This window comes from Echiichthys vipera (assembly GCF_963691815.1).
Source record: "Echiichthys vipera genome assembly, chromosome: 20".
Lineage (NCBI taxonomy): Eukaryota > Metazoa > Chordata > Actinopteri > Perciformes > Trachinidae > Echiichthys > Echiichthys vipera.
In genome coordinates this window covers 11,723,375-11,742,261 of record NC_139845.1, presented here as the reverse complement: position 1 = coordinate 11,742,261, position 18,887 = coordinate 11,723,375, and the positions used below count along the sequence as shown (strand labels likewise).

At 41.9% G+C, this 18,887-nt stretch overlaps 2 protein-coding genes across 2 annotated transcripts in view; both read left to right on the top strand.

Moving 5' to 3' along the window:
* The window catches only part of grm8a (glutamate receptor, metabotropic 8a), a gene marked incomplete at both ends in the record, with an annotated part of 470,018 nt that extends 455,390 nt beyond the window's left edge, over positions 1-14,628 (top strand). Inside the window, one exon of the mRNA XM_083935442.1 lies at positions 14,513-14,628. The remainder of the gene's footprint in view (positions 1-14,512) is intronic.
* On the top strand, positions 2,035-15,435 carry gpr37b (G protein-coupled receptor 37b; the record flags this gene model as incomplete). The annotated part of the gene is made up of 2 exons (XM_083935444.1): positions 2,035-3,087; positions 14,513-15,435. The coding sequence occupies 2 exons, from the start codon at positions 2,035-2,037 to the stop codon at positions 15,329-15,331; spliced, it is 1,872 nt and encodes a 623-aa protein (XP_083791570.1). The 3' UTR covers positions 15,332-15,435.
* Between the last annotated feature and the right edge of the window lie 3,452 nt (positions 15,436-18,887).

Here is an 18,887-nt window from a genome sequence, read left to right as displayed (position 1 = left end):
GTACTGTAGAAGGTCACCAGCTTGATGTACGCTATGTCTGCCAATTCACTCTCCTCTCTATCTCACTCAGTGCCTGCATATGTTTTTGGAGCAAAAAATGCACACAAATATATGAGTAAGTGTACTGTAAATATGTAGGTATATGCATGTGTATACAACTGCTTGTTTGTGTTTGTGCAGTATATGTGTGTCAGTGCACGTTCATATTGTGTACCTTGCCTTTTCCCCCACATGTTTCAGATGGCAGTATGTGGTCTTTGACTCCAGCAGTGTGAGAGGTTTCACTTACAGCACTTAGAGCACTTGAGACATAATGCTCATTTCATTTAGTCCTGTGAGTATCTTAAATTATTGACTGAGCTATACTGGACATACAGTACTTAGTCAGAGGCTGTGGGTTGTGTTTGTGTGTGTATATAATCACTGCAGCCACATATCTTTGAATATGTTTTGGTGAAGAGGCCCTTGACTTGATCTAACAGGGCTGTGGGGGTATAGCATGTCAGACAGATTCAAGGCAAAGTTTAGTTTAAGTGCATTATCGAAGCAAAAGCATTATAAAACACTTTAAAATGATTATACAGCACTTCAACCTACCTATAAATGTTTCCTGTCCTTTACCTCTACAAGTTTGATTTATGTGGCTCAGAAACTATTGCAAGTCTGCAGATAGCCTATTGCATCTATACAGCCTACAGCATTTAGGTTATAGTCAAATGATTTGATAAGCCTATATGTTAAATGACCTCAAGCATCCCTATTATGGAAGATAATATTTGATGGAGATCGTGGTGTAGCTATAGAACAAGCTGCAATCAATGTCCATATCCCCTACAGTCTGATCAATCCGGAAAAAGGCTGAAGATCTAGGCCACCGGGGAGCTGGGCATACTGAACGAAGGTGGGTGTAGAGCATGAATCAACCATGAATCTGCATTTTACAAGTGTCTTTGGGTCATACATGTTGTTTTCTCAAAATAAATAAAAAGATGCTGGTGGGGGGATACCTGTATTTATAGCTCTGCCAGATGACCTGAGCAGATCACATCAAGCTAGTTATCTTATGACAGACTTTTCTTTTGAGAGTTGCTTTTTTATTTGAAACAAGTGCAGCTGCTTCCACACTCAGTTATTCCTGCTTGTAATTAAACTAAATAAAGGGGGGGATTAAATGTTAACAGTCCAAAGTGAGTCGATATGTGCGTAAAATAAAATGGCTAATATGTTTATTAGCACGTCTGTCGGGCGTGGCTGGCTTGTCTGCTCAGAGAGAGAGAGGTGTGTGTGTATGGGGGGGGGGGGGCTGTAGCAGTAGTCTGCTCCGGGACTGCTGGATGCTCCGTGATGGATGAGGAGTGACAGATCGGGGTTAGCCGCCAGGGGAGACCATTTTCTTCCAGTGCACGGTCCCACCCGAGGAGAAAGCAGAGGAGGTGAGACACACTGGACGCAGAGGAGGAAGGGACGATTTCCCTCCTCTTTCACTCTCACTCTCTCTCTCTTCACTTCCGTACATCATAACCAAGTGGGCTTTACCCGGGCTGCACCGCATTGACGCTGCTGCTTCTGCCAGCCGACCCAACCCACTAAACTATAACGCACTAACATGCAGAGGGAGAGAGGGAGAGAGAATCGGTCTCTCTAGATGCTTTTGCACACAGCTGGTAAACTGGATGCTGTGCGGATTGTGTGGTGGACATGCAGCAATCCCCTCTTCATCTGCCCCTTGCTTCTTTCTCTCTCTGGATCCTGATTTGCTGTCCTGCTGCTCGGTAATGTCAAGACTTTGGAAACGGGGGTGACTCGGTGTGGGCGGCGATTTTGGAGATTACTGCTACACAGTGCCAAAAAGAATTAGGATATAACTTACAACTTTGCAGTGCTCGCGTCATGCATGCAGCTATTTACTTGAAACCGTGAGCTCCCATACCGCTGTTTCCAACATGGGTGTTGACTGAATGGAGGAGTATCCCCGCGCTGCACACTGAGGTATGAAGATGCACTTGTGAGGATTAAAACTGCGCTCGATCGACCATGCAGATTCTGCCGCCTAGGACGTTATTTGTGTTATTAGCCCACGTGCATGTATTGTTATCCCTAAGAAATAATGGAGAGGTACGAGGCAAAGAGGGGAGCAACACCAGCGCGTATTCTGCAAGGACTTTCCGTGGGTCACTCCGGGAGAGTCACCAAAACAAAGCCTGGGACCGTGCGCTCTCACCGGGGTACGCCACAGGTGCGTCCTCGGCGGAACCGCAGGCGCAGCGAGCAATTATCCGTGGGCCCCATAACTCCACTCACCCCTGGAAGAGGGTAATTGCAGGAGAAACGAGGCGAATTGGACACGGCAAACGCGACTACAGTAGAACTGTGACACCCGTGGAGGATCCCAACGCCGTCTCACATTGGGACCCGACGCGCCACCACAATAAGAGGATAAAGTTGAATGGCGGTCTTAGTAGTACGGGGACGCCAGAAGGTGGACACTACAATGCGCCTAAGCCCTCTTCAATGGGCGGAGGAGGGGGACCCGAGGAGGGCGACAGGCACAAGAGAGGCACAAAAGACGAGCAGAAGAAAGCCTCGAGGAGGGGGAGAAACCGGCTGAACAAAAGCTCAGGGGTCTTGTCTCAGCCTCACGCGTCGCCTTGGGAACCTATCCCCAAGCCGGTGGCCCTCACCTCCACCGACCTGCCCTTTGACCTCTTCACCAGGAGGCCCGAGTTCTTCACTTTCAGAGAGGAGAACCCCTGGGACGCCACGCCGATCACCCCTCCCAGCTCGCAGGATTTCGGGGACGAGATCAAGAACCCCTTTTACCCTGTGACAAGTGAGACTTACGGCGCTTACGCGATCACGTGCGTGTCCGGGGTTATTTTCTTGGTGGGGATAGCGGGCAACATTGCCATCCTGTGCATCGTGTGCCAGAACTACTACATGAAGAGCATCTCCAACTCACTGCTGGCCAACTTGGCTGTCTGGGATTTTGTGCTCATCTTCTTCTGCCTGCCCATGGTGGTGTTTCATGAACTGACAAAGTCCTGGCTACTGGGGGAATTCACCTGCAAAGTGGTGCCCTATGTGGAGGTAAATTTATTCTATTCTTTCCTGTATTTTTCTTCTATATTCCAAATTTGTCAGGGGCAGTGATTTCATAATGCCTCCAGCATTGTCCTCTGCAGGGATGATAAATGGTCATTTACACATTATGCACCTTGTTTGAATGGGATCCCGCCTCTTTAGTGACAATAGAAATAATCAGTTGGACTGTGGGGTAAAATGAAGTTTCAAACCCTTGTTTCCTGATTGAATGCACTTAAGGAGTTGAGTTTCAGTTTGAATAAAAAACACAGGCAGGGCTATAGGATGTCATTTCAGCCAATAACAAGGAGCCTCTGTTTGTCACTTGTACACCTGCTACTGGAGAGAGAGCCTCACCTAGCCCTGAAGGCGTGTAGACAACACACACACACACACATGCACACACACACACACACACACACACACACACACACACACACACACACACACAGAGGAAAACACACCTGGATGTGGTTATACACAACTTCTCCTGTTGCTTCCACTGTGATAAAATACATTTTAGGTCACCTATATTACTCTCTCCTTGCCCTTGTTTTTCTGTTTGTCTCTCCATGTCCGTGAGGGGATGCTAGACAGGTTGTTCACACCATATTGTTACCTTTCCCTTTGTGTGCTCACTGCAATTTCCCCAGTGTCGGATTCACCAGGAAGGTGAATGTCTTTTGTATGACACACTGGTTTTTAGCTCAGTGGTCTTAAGCTTGTTTTAAATGGCCATTGGCACAACCTGACTGAAGGAGAGACAAAGAGGTAGTTTAAATGGTTTATCTTAATCCAGATACATCATAAATAAATATATAACTAAATTGGAAGCAATAAACTTATGGGTGGCATGAGTAAATGAGAGGAGTGCAGTGCAGTAAAATGTAACTATATGTCAGGGGGGAGTGAGACTATGACGTTCTCCAGCTTCTATAGCCAGGCAGTGAGCCATAACAGGTGACCAGAATAGGACTCTGCCCTCCAGAGACAGAGCTGGCAGACAGGGAAGGCTGTCACATTGTAAAGTGATAATTTGAGCATGCAGGTGAACAGTATAGTATTATCCTAAATCAGCTTTGATGAAGAATCTGATTAATTTGGGGATGCTCAACTTTGATTTTCACTAAATATGAAGCCCATATACAGTGGCTTCTTATTATTAGTTACAGAATTGTAAATGTTCATATATATTTCAATGGGAAAGCGACTTTCATAAAACCAATCCTTTTCAATGGTCTTTTGAAATCCAGGTATAGCCCCTCAGTTACCGCTTATAGTTCTGCAAGAAAATAGGTCACAGCGAGTGAAATATGAATATACTTTGGAGTCACAACCTACAAGTCTGCTCAGATGTTACAGTTTGAAAAGGAGCAGCACATAATGATTTCAAATTACCAAGTACAGATTGCTTGCATTTGCACCATCTTCTCTTCTTTTCTGCAGTCATGCCCGCCAGGCTTTGTTCTCACTGACCACATACTGTAATATATACAGTAACTCAGTATTTTGTTTGCAAACACATTTTGAGGGCATAAAGTATTAATTATTGGGGAATCAGAGAGAGACAGAGCCCCTCCCTGCCTGAGATATTGCATATGAGCTATCCAAGGACCACAGGATTATTGAATAACTTTAATAACCTACTTACAGTGCATGGACCAACTGGCTATTCTTAATGCAGAGTATGTGTGTGTGTGTGTGTGTGTGCATTAATTATTGGATATGAATATATGCTTTAAAGTGAACATCTATCGGGACATGTGCACTTTGGCCTGTCTGTAATAATAGTGTCTTCAACGTGTGTGTCTGTGTGTGCATGGGCATGTGTCAAAATAGGCCGTGAGTAATGCAGCCTGGGGTTCACTCTCTCCCTGTGGAGCATTCAGAGAAACACACACACACAAACACACACGCACACGCACATGCACACAAACACACACACACACACACACACACACACACACACACACACACACACACACACACACATACACACATTTCTATGGAGTGACTTTATTCTTCACTTAACCCAAATTCAGTCATAGGGAATAGCAACATTTGGCCTGAAATAAAGGCACAAATAGCTGCACATGCTGGTATCTACACACAACACAACTCTCACACAAACATGAGATCCAACTTCACTTGTTCATGCATGCATAATCAGAAGTAGGTATAGATAAGGTATCACAGTCCCCTCAGAGAGGAGCCTCCCATCGTGCTGCCCAGAGTAAACCTTGTTTTATTCAATGTTTAGTAGAGCATGGAATCGTCCAATCCTCAAAGAGAAAGCAATTTTAGGTGTGAGATGTGCAAGAAACACAAGAAGGGAATTGTAAGAATGCTGCACAAAATAAACATGGGGTTTATAGCCAGCCTGCATTATTTCCCATACACTCCTGTTTCATGCTGCTGTCATTGTGGACTTCCCCTCTAGTGATGCACAGAGCAGAACATTTGGGCAAAACTAATGTGCAATAATTGGGTTTTTGCACCTGGCAGTTGATTAGGATAAGACTTGAAAGTAGGCTAAAATAACAAATAACCGGTGGATTAAGCATTTCATAAGCCAGAGGGGGAAAATAAGTCATGTTTCAATGTTCATTCAGAACTGTGCTGCAGTAACACAGGGCTTTTTTGTCTCATTACCCCCTTAATAAAGAGATGCTGCTTTCAAATCAACATGTGAAATGGCAAATATAGAATGTTGAGCTCTAATGGTAATAAAAATGTGTATCTTTGTCATGCAACATTGCTCTTTATTGTTGGATGCCTAAAGGCTTCGCTTATTGTTTAGCGGCATTAAAAGGTGGTCTCAAGAAAATAATTATGATGCTAGTAAATGAGATAGATACTGCGCATCTGGTAAACATCTAAGCATAAGGTATGTATAGATCATAGACCATAAAAGAAATGGATTTAGCCACGGTGCTGTCAGCGAAATTATTCATGGACTACTGTTTTAAAGCCTTGAGTTTGGTATTTTGACTGTCACCATTTAGTTTTGTTTTAACCCAGCTGGGGAGGTGGGAGGATTGTTTCTGATGGACAACCCAAGGACACCACCGTGGTAGTGACTTGTCGATCACAAGCATTCCCTGCATTACCATTTGTTTTACACTACATGGGATACTAAATGAACATCATGCTGTATTGAAGAAGACTTGAAACTAGCAATTGAGACCATAAACACATTAGGAAAATGTTTACTGAGGTAATAAATCAAGTGGGAAGGAGGGTCATTTTCTCATTGACTTTTATACAATTTGCTTCAACAAGGGTAAAAAATCAACGATGAACGGACAACAAATAAAATGGGGAAAAGGATATATAAAGACAGGACTAATCACAGGAAAAAACACAGCTGTAGTGGGCAGGGTACAGGAAGACAGAGGGACACACTGATTGGGTAATGAGACAAGGACAGGCAACAGGAGGCCCGCTAACGAGGGAAGATACAAAACAGGGGTACAAGGGAAGAACAGCAGGGCTACAGGAAACACAGACAGGAAGTAAAACAAGACATGGCAAAAGATGAGAGAACTACACAATATCACAGGGGGAAAAAAAGACCATTATAGTATCTTCACATGCAGGTTTATGTAAGTTGTTATCAAATCTCCGTTGCGATGCCTGATAGTGCAACATCACCTATTATGTCACGTATTCTCTTGACCATCTCTGTGACAGAGACATCCCCTTCAACACACAGGGGGTATTAAGCAAGTTTACGCGTGTCATTTATACAGTTATCTGAAGTTAGGAACATTTGCTGAATCTGACATAGCACATTCTTACAAGCCCACCAAAGGACAAAAAAAGTAAGAGAATGTTATGTTAAAAATACGAAAATTTTTCTGAATGAGGCTTAATGTCTCCTTAGATGTATATTCCAGTACAGTTCTACCATATTACTGTTACCATATGCTATATGAAAAAAAAATATTATGTACAGTAGTTTGAGCTATAGTGACTTATTTTATATGGGTATTATTATATTAGATCCTATTGACTGTGTTGATAATATGTACCCTTGCTTAGAGAAAATAGTGTAATCTTTGTCACAATTTGGAAATGTTATGCTAAAAATGGTATACTGAAAGGATTGAAGTTCCAAGTAACATTTCAGTCATATTCCCTCTTTTACAATATTCTTCTCTTATTTTACGTATTTTACGATGTTAACTATGTGGTGAATCCTTTAGTTTGAATGCTTCGTGGACTGTATACATCTGGCATATACTGTGCTGTACAATGGCCTTCAGTCAGAAACTGTAGGCTGTCTCTGCTATGGTACAGTCGGCTTTAGCAGGCAAAGAGAGAGAGAAACAAACAATTGGAGCAAGACAGAGGCTTAGGAAAGTGAGGGATATATTTGGAGAGAGTAGAGGGATGCATTGAGCCTCAGAGGGCCAGAGGTAGACCCATGTATTGTGTTGAAATTGGTGGTAATGGCAGGACGTACATCAGCCTGACATATTCATTCACACTTTAAATTTGTAAAGCCTGCATTTTGTTTTCTCTGTATGGTTGTTTTAATGTCAAGGAAAATGTGGCCATTTCCCAAGAAGCCAGCACCCAAACACTGTTTTCTCTCCAGTGATCCTATATTCTAAAATGATAACTAACCCAATCTCCAGATATAATTACCATCACTATAACTGAGATTTTGACCTCATTCTTATATCAAGAAGTCGATGAAAAAAGCCAAAAGGTCCAATCTCTCACTATATACAGTTATATACATCTACCCCCATATCTGTCCGTCTGCCTGTCTGTCTGTCTATCAGTCTAGTCTGTAGACACACACACACACATACACAAAGTCTGTAGGGTGTGCTGATCCTCCAGATGGGTGGGATGGCCTTCTCTCCACCGATCATTGCCCACGGCTTTTCTCTCTCTGTCTCCCTCCTTCTCTCTGCATCATCTATCTGTGATTAGAAGCAAGCCTCAGGGGGAAGACACACACATACTTACACAAAGTATTGAATCATTTTGGCAAACCCACAGCTTATATGCTGAATGCACAGTATAGAAACTATAGCAACACACAGATAAGATAAGTACAAAAACACACACTTGGTCTTATGCCCTCTCTGTCTCTTAGCCTGCCTATCAGACACCTAATTATAGTTAATAGAAAGATATGTAAATGATTCAGTGTATATAATTAGTGGCTCTACAACATGCATGATGGTGAGTCCATTTAGTCAGTCATTTGTCTGGGGATGAGTAGATATTGTGTTTTGAATGATGAGACAAGCCCACACAACAGCATGAAGTGAAGATTAGAGTTGCTGTTGGATGCAATTAACCAAATTGATAATTATACCATGTAAATATGAAATATTCATTGGATGATTACCATTATTAATTAGGTGTGTTGGTGAAATGAACAGCGTATCAGTTTCAGATCAACACATAACATGCTGGCCTCTAGCCAACCTTAATAGAATACAATAGAATACAATAGAAGAGAAGAGAATATGAAAACTGTGTTTTGTATTGCCTCCAGCAAAACACTTATAGGCATGGATCAGTGTTCTTGAATTGGACTATTTCAGCAGCTATTGTACACTGAGGGTAGAATGATTTTTTTTATGTCCAGGGGAAATCTGCCACGGGTCAGGATTTAATTTAATGTAAGAGAATTATGTTGTGTCGTAGAAACTGCCTCAGACACGCCATAAAAGTGTAAAGGGTAGAAAAGCAACAGAATAGAGGATGATCTGGTTGCTATTAATTTAATAACAATTTGTGTGCTCACCCTACTTGTTTGTGAATTCTATGGATGTCTGTTCCCAGCTGGTAGAGAGTGTTCCTTTTGTTCATAGAATATAATTGTCTTGAATTAACTGAAAGTTCATTCTTCAGCTGGGAAACAGTAGACAATTTTAGCACAAGGTCCACTCTGGAGCTTTCGATCACATCACATCACACAATTGTCCCTAGCTAGTTGCCTGGCAACCTCACAGTGACGACAAATACTCCAGGAAGTTTCTACATAGACTGTAAAAAAAACATGGATTTAATCATCAATAGGTTTCTGACGAGCCGTTGTGAGGCTCAATATGGGTCACTCGCCATCTTGGCAATGCCTGACTCCGCCTGATGTGGGCAGAATGAAGACTACAGTCTATGATACCCACCTGTCACTCAAAGTGACCAGCCCTTAATTATGCATAACTTTAAGCCTTAATATCATTTAAATGGGTGAGTTATATAACTCCTTCCCCGCAGATGTCATGAACAGGGAAATTAGCTATAGAGATAGTCTATTTTGTTGTCTTTGGACAGAGCCGAGCTACAGCAGCTATTTCCCAATGTTCTCAGACTTTGTGCTAAGCTAAGCTAAACGGCTGCTAGCTCCAGCTTTATTTTTACTGTACAGAAGAACAGTATCAATCTTCTCATCTAACCCAAGAAGGCGAATGAGTATATTTTCCAAAATGTCAAACTATTCCTTTAAAGTAGTCAACATCTAGATCTCAATGATTACTGGGCAACCCTGTCTACTGATGAAGCTAATGTGATATGATTGAAAGCTTTGTTGAAAGCTGGGGGGATTTGTGTTGAGATTTTTTGTCAAGCTAGAAAAGAACATAGTACACTACAATTCAATACTATTCAAAATATACAGTAACAAAGAGAGCTTTGGGTTTCTGAAGTTCTGTGCTTCAACATCATCAAAGAATATTTATCAGCCCACAAGGATGGATTGAGCCATAATCAACACACATACGTATACACTATCTACACTTGTACTCATAAAGACACCCAAAATGAAATGCATTAATCAATTCTGCATAAATGTGGACATGCACACACACTATAAAGTGCGCATGCTCACATACATGTGTTTTTGTCTCTCCCAGACACACAGCTGTTTGATGGATGGTGGCTGTCAGTGGCGGGGTCTTTCTGGTTAGAGTTATGGTCTGCTGGAGCCTGCACTGGGTCACACAAACAGCCTAGAAATAGTACTGCAGGTGGAATAACCCTTTATCTCCCTGACTTGTATTATAAGGCTGTGTGTGTGTGTGTGTGTGTGTGTGTGTGTGTGTGTGTGTGTGTGTGTGTGTGTGTGTGTGTGTGTGTGTGTGTGTGTGTGTGTGTGTGTGTGTGTGTGTGTGTGTGTGTGCGTGTGTGTGTGTTTCTGTCGATGGTGTGTCCTCACATTAGCCCATTCATCACCTGATAACACCCATTATCCCTGACAGTGGCTGTAGTCACAGTATGGCCGCACAGGCTCCACCACTCCCTTTTAAAACCCAATTAATAACACAAGGCCTTTGTGCCACCAGTTCTCAGGACCTTTAATCATGAAGTTAATGGGGCGTTATTAAAAACAACAGCAGGGGAAAATGTCTTTCTCACCTGCTGGGCAGATAGACAGCCAGACATGTGTTGTGGATGAAAGGCCTTTTTATGTTTTGTTTTTTCTTAGTCCTTGAAGTTCAAGGTTGAGAAGAAATGTATAATATGAAGGGTGAAAAGTGGTACCTCACAAGTTGTAAATCATCAGCTTACATTTTATCACATTTTTGTTGACAAATTGAGGAAGGAAAAGGAAAGTTGTAAGACTGTTTTTCCTGGGTATCTCAATTTTCATAAAAATATACTATACTGTCCAAAAGTAACAACTTCTCAGCACCCCCTCACATCATCACGACATATCTGTGATGTCAGTTATAAGTGAGCTACTGCTAAGTTAAGTCAAGCTAACCGGCTGCAGCCTTTTAGTTAGTGTACGGATGCTGGCAAAATTTAATCGTTCTGAAGATGCTGTGGCTTATTTCTCTATTCTTGTCACTTTGGACTGTCTCTAGTGTTTTCTATGCACTCATTTCTTTATTTATTTATTTATTTATTTATTTATTTCTCCCAGTCTCTTCCCCCAGTACAAAGCTATGGTTGTTCATCCTGCCCTTGCTCTCCGCCCAAACACACTGATCAAAGCTGGGTTTTCAGGTTCTCCATGTCAGCCTTTAAAGCCGTTCCAGCACTGTTGTTCAAGCCATGAAATATTCACTATGTGCAAGCACCTGTCCATGTGTACTGGATGGGTATTGGCAATCTACAGGGGCCAATTAAGACATTTTCAATGGATAACTGATAAGAAACAGCTGTCAGAAACACAACGGTCCCACAAAATTCCTAATATTCAGCTTTATACAGTGTTTGCTGTGAAGTGGGATGGAGGAATAAATAGCAGAGAGCAATTCCAGTGAATGGTATCAACACTGACAGATGAGTCAGGGAATGGAGTGAGCAGAATTGCTGTGGGTGTGTAACCGTGTCCGTATTTTATTCATAGTGGAGATGAGGAGAGATTGTCAAAATCCTGTTTAAGTGTCATAATAGTTTAGTCCGACACTTATCTCTTTATGGAAATGACATAAAAAACACCAGGGCACAATAAAATGATGTATACGTTCAAAATCCAGTCCAATTCAACTCCATGCATTAACACCTAAATAAATGATTTTCCACTCAGTTACACTACAAGTGATCTAACACACTGAGGGAAACGCTATGTTTTGGACCATTTTAATAAACAACTTAACATGAGCATGACTGACTCTGAGCTCTTTATATTTCACCTTTCCTGTTGTTTACAACAACACCTGAAGACACTGATGAAAACAAGCTTAGCTCAAGATTGCTCAATAGTCCCCTGCATTTATTCGATTTTTGCTGCTTCGCTTTTCAAGCATGCAAGATGACAACATCTGCCAAGTGCACTCAATATTTTGACACCTGGCCACATCACCTGAAGGATTAATCTGTTCAAAATATGAATGTATCACTCACATAAACATGCATGGCTCAAATCTACTCCAGATTGCTCTGTTAAAAAAAACAACCTCATGAATATTAAAGCCCCTTTCCCACTGGATAAAAAGCCCACTAACATCCCCTAACATTTGTCTTTTGTGGGAAAGATTACAATCGACATTTATTCCCAGGAAAAATCACTACAAATGAGTAGTCACAGGTCTGATCAGCGGTGATGGCAACATGACACCCAGGTGGACATGCCAACTTAATCGAGTCCAAATCAATTCCAAGACCAGGTCCATTCAAGTCAGAGTCAAAACCAAGTCCAGAGTTAAATCAAGTGTGATAGTGTCTTTCCAATGCTAGTGATTAAGGAGTTGGGATGGATTTATAAATACGATTTATCTATCTTCTAACATCAAAGTAATAATTCCATATAATTTAGGCAACGTTCTGTAGAACTGATCTTGAATCAGCAGCCAGGAACAACTTGTCCAGTTCTCAATATCAAAGTCCAAGACAATTCTGAGTCCAGCAAGGCACAAAGAGACCAAGTGCAAGACTTGCAAGAGGTGAAATTGAGTCCGGACTTTGATGTCATGTCCCTATGTCATCGGAGCAACAAATTCAGTGTTTTCGCCCAAGCAGCACTCTGATATTTTTCCAAAGTAGTCAGCACCGAGATACATATTAAAATGTGACACGCTAGAAGAAGAAAAAGAGAAAGGCACAGTACTGGCCTGCTGGCAATGGGAAAGGAATCTATCACCTCTTTTTAGGGAAATGGATATTATTGTTCTGATTTGGCCAGCCTGATCCAAAACAGTCACATTGATCGAGATTGCCTGAGCGTGTTGGTGGTTTATCCACCATACTAACCCCTGACTGTTTCCTTCATTAGTCTGTTTAGGCCATTATGTTTGTCAGATGGTCAATGTGTGTGTGTGTGTGTGTGTGTGTGTGTGTGTGTGTGTGTGTGTGTGTGTGTGTGTGTGTGTGTGTGTGTGCATGTGTGCATGTGTGCGTGTGCGTGTGCGTGTGTGTGTGTGTTTGTGTGTGTGTGTGTGTGCGTGTGTGTGTGTGTGTGTGTGTGTGTGTGCGTGTGCGTGTGTGTGTGTGTGTGTGTGTGTGTGTGTGTGTGAGAGAGAGGTAGATAAACAGAACATCTTACAGTGTGTGTACATCTATATACAGGAAGTATGTGTTTGGAGGACTAAAGCCGTGGCTCACTGGGGCCATCTGGGAAGCTGCCTTTTGCAATTAAGTTTGATATGAAGAAAAGAAGATAGGGTGGTATGGGGTGAGGATGGAAATGAGGTTTTAAAAAAACAGGAGAGAAGGGAGAGTCAGATGGAGAAAAGGTAAGCAAGGTGAGACAGGATGGAGGATGGGGGAGGGGGGAAGTATCTGTTCTAGCAGATTTTGGTGCTGGAGGCAAAATCATTGAAGAAATTGGTTCATGCAAGGACAGGCACACACACACACACACACGCACACACACATACACACACATATAGTCCAGCTGCAGAAGAATGTTTTGTAGAGTGCCCACTCTGCCAAAATGACTGTTAATCCAACAGATGCTTTCACATGCTGAGGAAATTTGTGCGCTCACAATTTGCAGACTTTGGGAATGTGGAGGCAATGGCAGGCAATTAGCTTGATACATGAAAGTCTTGAGGGGAACACTGACAACGAAACTGTGGCATGTTTAGGGAGTTTGTTAATTAGTAAGACTCATTGAAAAAAAAGTGGGAAAATAGATTTGAATGAGAGAGCGCGGTGCTTTTTACCCACAATGACACTTGATGCTCTGTTTGTGGTCTCACTCGGTTTCTCTGTCTGTGCTTTCTCTTCGCTCACACACACATTATTCAAGGATGCTACGCAGTGTTAATAGCAGCTTACAGCCATCTATTGTGCCTCTGTTGCTCCACTGCTTGTAATTACACCAGTGTCAGGTGCACTGAAAGGCTGTGACTGTATGCCCTGCTGTTTATTTATGTGGTGGTGGCTGACTTGTCAACTTGCAGAAAGGCCTCATTTTGAGTGTGAGAATCTGCTTGTTTACTTCACCGGCCACCCTTTCTTAAGATTTCTGCAAGATAATGTTAGACATTTCCTACACTGGAAATCATTTTGTAAGTTCCTTGTCATTCTTTTATTCATTTAAGACTGGGGACTTGACAAGCTCTACAAGCTCAGCCATCTGGCAGTTGAAATGATTATCTCCAGTATGAGGCTATTGTTAGCACATGCTCTGAGGCTAACTTTTTTTTTTTACTTTTCCCTACAGTCTTTGTGCCATTTCATGCATAGAGTTTTTAGATATAATCATCGTTCCTGAGGCACCATGATTCAGTCAAGTACATTCTCTGCAAGCCACCAAGACAAATTCCTGTACAGGCATTACACAATCACATACACACAATGACGATTGGGTCTAGATGGTAAGCCTAGATTTGCAAAAACTAGCAAAACTTATGTGAGACTCCCTACCAATAACCTTAACTAACCATAACCATTTAAAATCAATGCCTAACCTTAACCATCTTGCAAGATTTTAGAAAATCTTTACACAACCCACAATGACTAAAATGAATTGGATTCTGATAAATGAATTTGTCTTTTTGTGTTCCCTCAGGTGGCCTCCCTTGGTGTAACCACCTTTACCCTGTGTGCTCTGTGCATTGACCGTTTCCGTGCAGCCACCAATGTCCAGATGTACTACGAGATGATCGAGAACTGTACGTCCACTACTGCCAAGCTAGCTGTTATCTGGATCGGTGCTCTCCTATTAGCCCTCCCAGAGCTCCTCATCAGACAGCTGGTGGCAGAAGACACAGGAATCCCAGATGAACCTCCTGTTGAACGCTGTATTATCAGGATATCCACCTCACTTCCTGATATGCTTTATGTGCTGGGCTTGACCTACGAGGGCGCTCGGCTGTGGTGGTGCTTTGGCTGCTACTTTTGCCTCCCCACCCTCTTCACCATTGGGTGCTCATTGGTAACAGCACGCAAGATCCGGCATGCAGAGCAGGCCAGTGTGCGCAGCAACAAGAAGCAGATCCGGCTTGAGAGCCAGATGAACTGCACCGTTGTGGCACTGGCAATTGTCTATGGTGCATGCGTTGTGCCTGAGAACATCTGCAACATAGTTTCTGCGTACATGGCGGCCGGTGTTCCTGAGCACACCATGTCTGTCCTCCATCTTCTCTCCCAGCTGCTGCTCTTTTGCCGGGCTGCCGTGACGCCAGCGCTGCTACTTCTCCTGTGTCGCCCGCTGGGCAGGGCCTTTTTGGACTGCTGCTGTTGCTGCTGCTGCTGTAACCACGCGCCCTCCTCGGCCACCGCCAGTGATGATAACGAACACGAGTGTACCACCGAGCTGGAGCTGTCGCCGTTCAGCACCATCCGCAGGGAGCTGAGTAACTACACACCTGCTGGCTCCAACTGCTAAAGTGACATTCCTCATCAGGGATGGGGATTTCACTAGCCTGCTATTAGCCTTTGGCAGACTCTGCTAGGAAAGATTTGCCTTACCTAGTCTAGTCACATTTCTAAATGGGTGCATGAATAAAGTTTGACACTGAAAAATCACATTCAGTCAGTGTCCCACATCCTCAACTTTCATTCCTGACAATAATTCTGTATATTTGCAGCATCTCTATAACCATATTTTTTTTCGGAATAGCTAACAAAAAGCAAAATCGTCTTTCACTCATGCCCTGGGGTGCTCTTAAAACAGGGTCAAAACATATTTTTAGCAATCCTGCCTGAAACCTTTAAAACTTACAAACCTCCCTGTGGTAGACTTTGTATGCCTCAATGTCTTTGGGCAGTTTGGATGGCCTCTTAAACTGTCTGATGTCTGGTTCTTCGCAAAACCTTGAATCAGGTTTATTTATTTATTTAGCTAGATTACCTGATTCTCCCCTCAGGCCTCATGCTATAAGTGGCAGGTAAAGGTGATAATATTTATATTGTACAATGTACATAGGGAAATGATTGTACAGAATATGGCCCAAATGTTAAAATGAACAAAATAGTTTGTGATGATAGGTGTATTTGGCCCCCATAAATCATGTATATGTATGGGAAGCTGTTCTGTATATCATAAGGGAGACATAATCAATGCCAATCACCTTCTAAATGTGTCACTGTTGAAATGATGGCTACGTAATCACAGAGTGCAACCTTACGTAATAACTCAAATACAACATCCAGCTAAATGTGTGGGCTAACACTGCCTATAGAAATACAGGACTCAATTAACAGACTGCATCAGCTGTAGATGTACAGTTCATGTAATGCTGCACACATGGGATCAAGGCTTAGGGTAATTAAACTAGGGCAGGGCGTCTCTGCAGTCATGTCAGTTTGCAAGAAGAAAACACAGAGAGGAGAGCTGATTGGAGAATTCAAATATACACAACACTTACACTGTATATTGAAAAAAATCCAGGTGACTCAAACATAACTGGGCTGGTCTCAGAGATGCATAAACACGGACTGGAACAGAATTAAAAGGTTCGGATTGATCTAATTGAAATCAAATTAGAGTTGAATGGAGTGGAATGGATTTTAATGACACACTACAGATTAAATGGAACAGAGTGAATATGAATAGAGTGACAAAATAAAACACTGCGGAATATAATTGAAAAGGATGGACTCAGCATGGACTGTACTGAATAGGTATCTGCACTACACTGTTGTATTATGTTACGCCTTACACTTTGGGCTGTATATATACTGTACACTTTCTTTGGTGCTCTTATGATGAATGCACTGTAAACAACAAATCCATGGGTTCGACTTAGAACCGCAAGTAATTGAGCGGCTTACTATGTTTTTGGTCAAGAAGACAGATTACAGTTGTCTGTGGAATACATGAACAACGGTGGGGTAAAAGAAGGAGAAAATCAATGTAGGGTTTTACTGAGCTGCCATAGACACAGTTTAGAGCGTTTGCCTGAATCTTTGAGTATAAATACTGCCTTTTATAATAGTGACCGCTGTTTGGCACTTATACTACTTAGTATCTCTTTAATTTACAGTGCAGTAATTATTCAGTGATTAAAGGTACTGATGAATGAAAAGCCAATGACTTGTAATTAACACTGAGTTGAACAAATGCAATCATCAACTAGTATCTACATAGTTTTAGTATGACATTGGTACAGAAATATGATCACTAATAGTTAATGATGTCAGTAATAAGTGAGTATCAATCATTTACTTGGTAATTACAACATACTATTAAATGATGGTGTTATTACAAAACAGTGCCAATACTGCATAATTTCATTGTAAATACAACTGCTGGACTATAATTATTAGAGGAATTGTATATTTGTACAAATAATCACTGCAAAGTTTACAGAAAATGCAAAGTGGCTTTTTCATTTTCCAATTTTTTTTTTACAATTCCTGAACCTTAAAATAAAGTGATACTACAAGTGTGTAAATCATTGCAGGAAAGACTAGGAACGACTAAACACTTATTGCTTCACAACCATAACAAGGCATGGCAGGCCTGATGATAATGCTAATTTTATGTCTGGGACATGCAACTTTAGCCTAAGTCTTTCAGCTCACACTCAAGTATGTAGTCATCAAATGCACACTAAAGACCCTTTTATAGGTCTCTGTTTTTACAATGACTCAGACAGAACAGTTCAAAAGACAGCCTTTCCAACAAACTCACACTGCCAATGTTAGCTTAGTTGTTATTTCAGCTAGTAATATTGACGTCTGCACGCTAGAAATTAGAGCTTGTGCTTTTGTCCGACTCTGAAAAAATGGACCCATTGTGTCCATAATTATAAAACATCCGGAGAGATAAACGTGCCCCTGTCATCGTTGTAAACTGCAGGTTTAGTTTAAGAATAGAAAGCTTTACCGGTGAAGCAGAAACTAAAATGGGGTGGGGCCTCATGGATGAGTTTTACTAGACAAAAAATACCTACTTTCTTGACCTCTAATACTCTTTGCAGTTTCATTACTTGGGTTTTTAAGGAGAACCAATGAAATGTTTTTTCAGTGTATAAATTTGCAAGTGTATTGTACTGTAAATCTGTTTCCTTAATCCTTCCCATCAGACTTGGGTCAAAACAAGCTTGAAACCACTATTGCAACTTATCAGAGTGCAGGTAATTAAAGTTATGCTTAAAACTCAACAGCCTAAACATTTGATGCGAACGGCATTATGGCAGAGATGTGTAGAGGATCATCTGGGGATGACCAAAATTACGCTAAAAACTCTTTATTTTGCTTGTTTAACTTCATAAAAAAATGTGATGAACTCTGTGATGACCCAGGTGTGATGTTCATTGGTGTACTGTATATTGCAATGAATCTTTTGCATACGATTCTGCACTGCCAAACACCTTCTCTCTGTCTGTCTCTCGTGCTCTTGTGGTAGTAGCACACTATCTCTGGGTGTCTCTCTCAGCAAGGAGGCCAGTTTGCCCTCAGCTCCATCGATATGGGCAGAAGAATTTTATCACGATACATAAATCACAAAAGGTTTGACAGCACCCATGGCGAGTCATACTAAAAATATATGCATAGTGGATAACAGGTGTTTGTTCTTTCGGCAATGGCCTGTAGCAGCAACCCTTTGGCTTTAATGGACTACAGTTTATTAGCTCCAAGAGATTCAGGTGGATGTAGCCCCTGGTTGGCACTGCCTGTAGTTAATAGAGGAAATGGGCAGGAACACAGCAGCACTGCAACACAATGCCCTTCAGCCGGTTTGACAACTCTTTTTATTACCATCACTATCAGGCTATTGTGGGCCTGTCCAGGGATCTCAGTTTATATGCCTTTGCACCAGCCTAGTGTCTACAATTAAATCACTTCAACGGTTTTTAGTATTTACTTCAGTGAGCTTAAGCCTGGTTTTCCACCATTTCATTGATGCGACAAGTGTAAACTGACCTCCTGAAACTAATTCTCTTTTTCTGCATTTTTTCTGGGAGAATAGCTCATTCTAAATGGCTCAGTGTGTA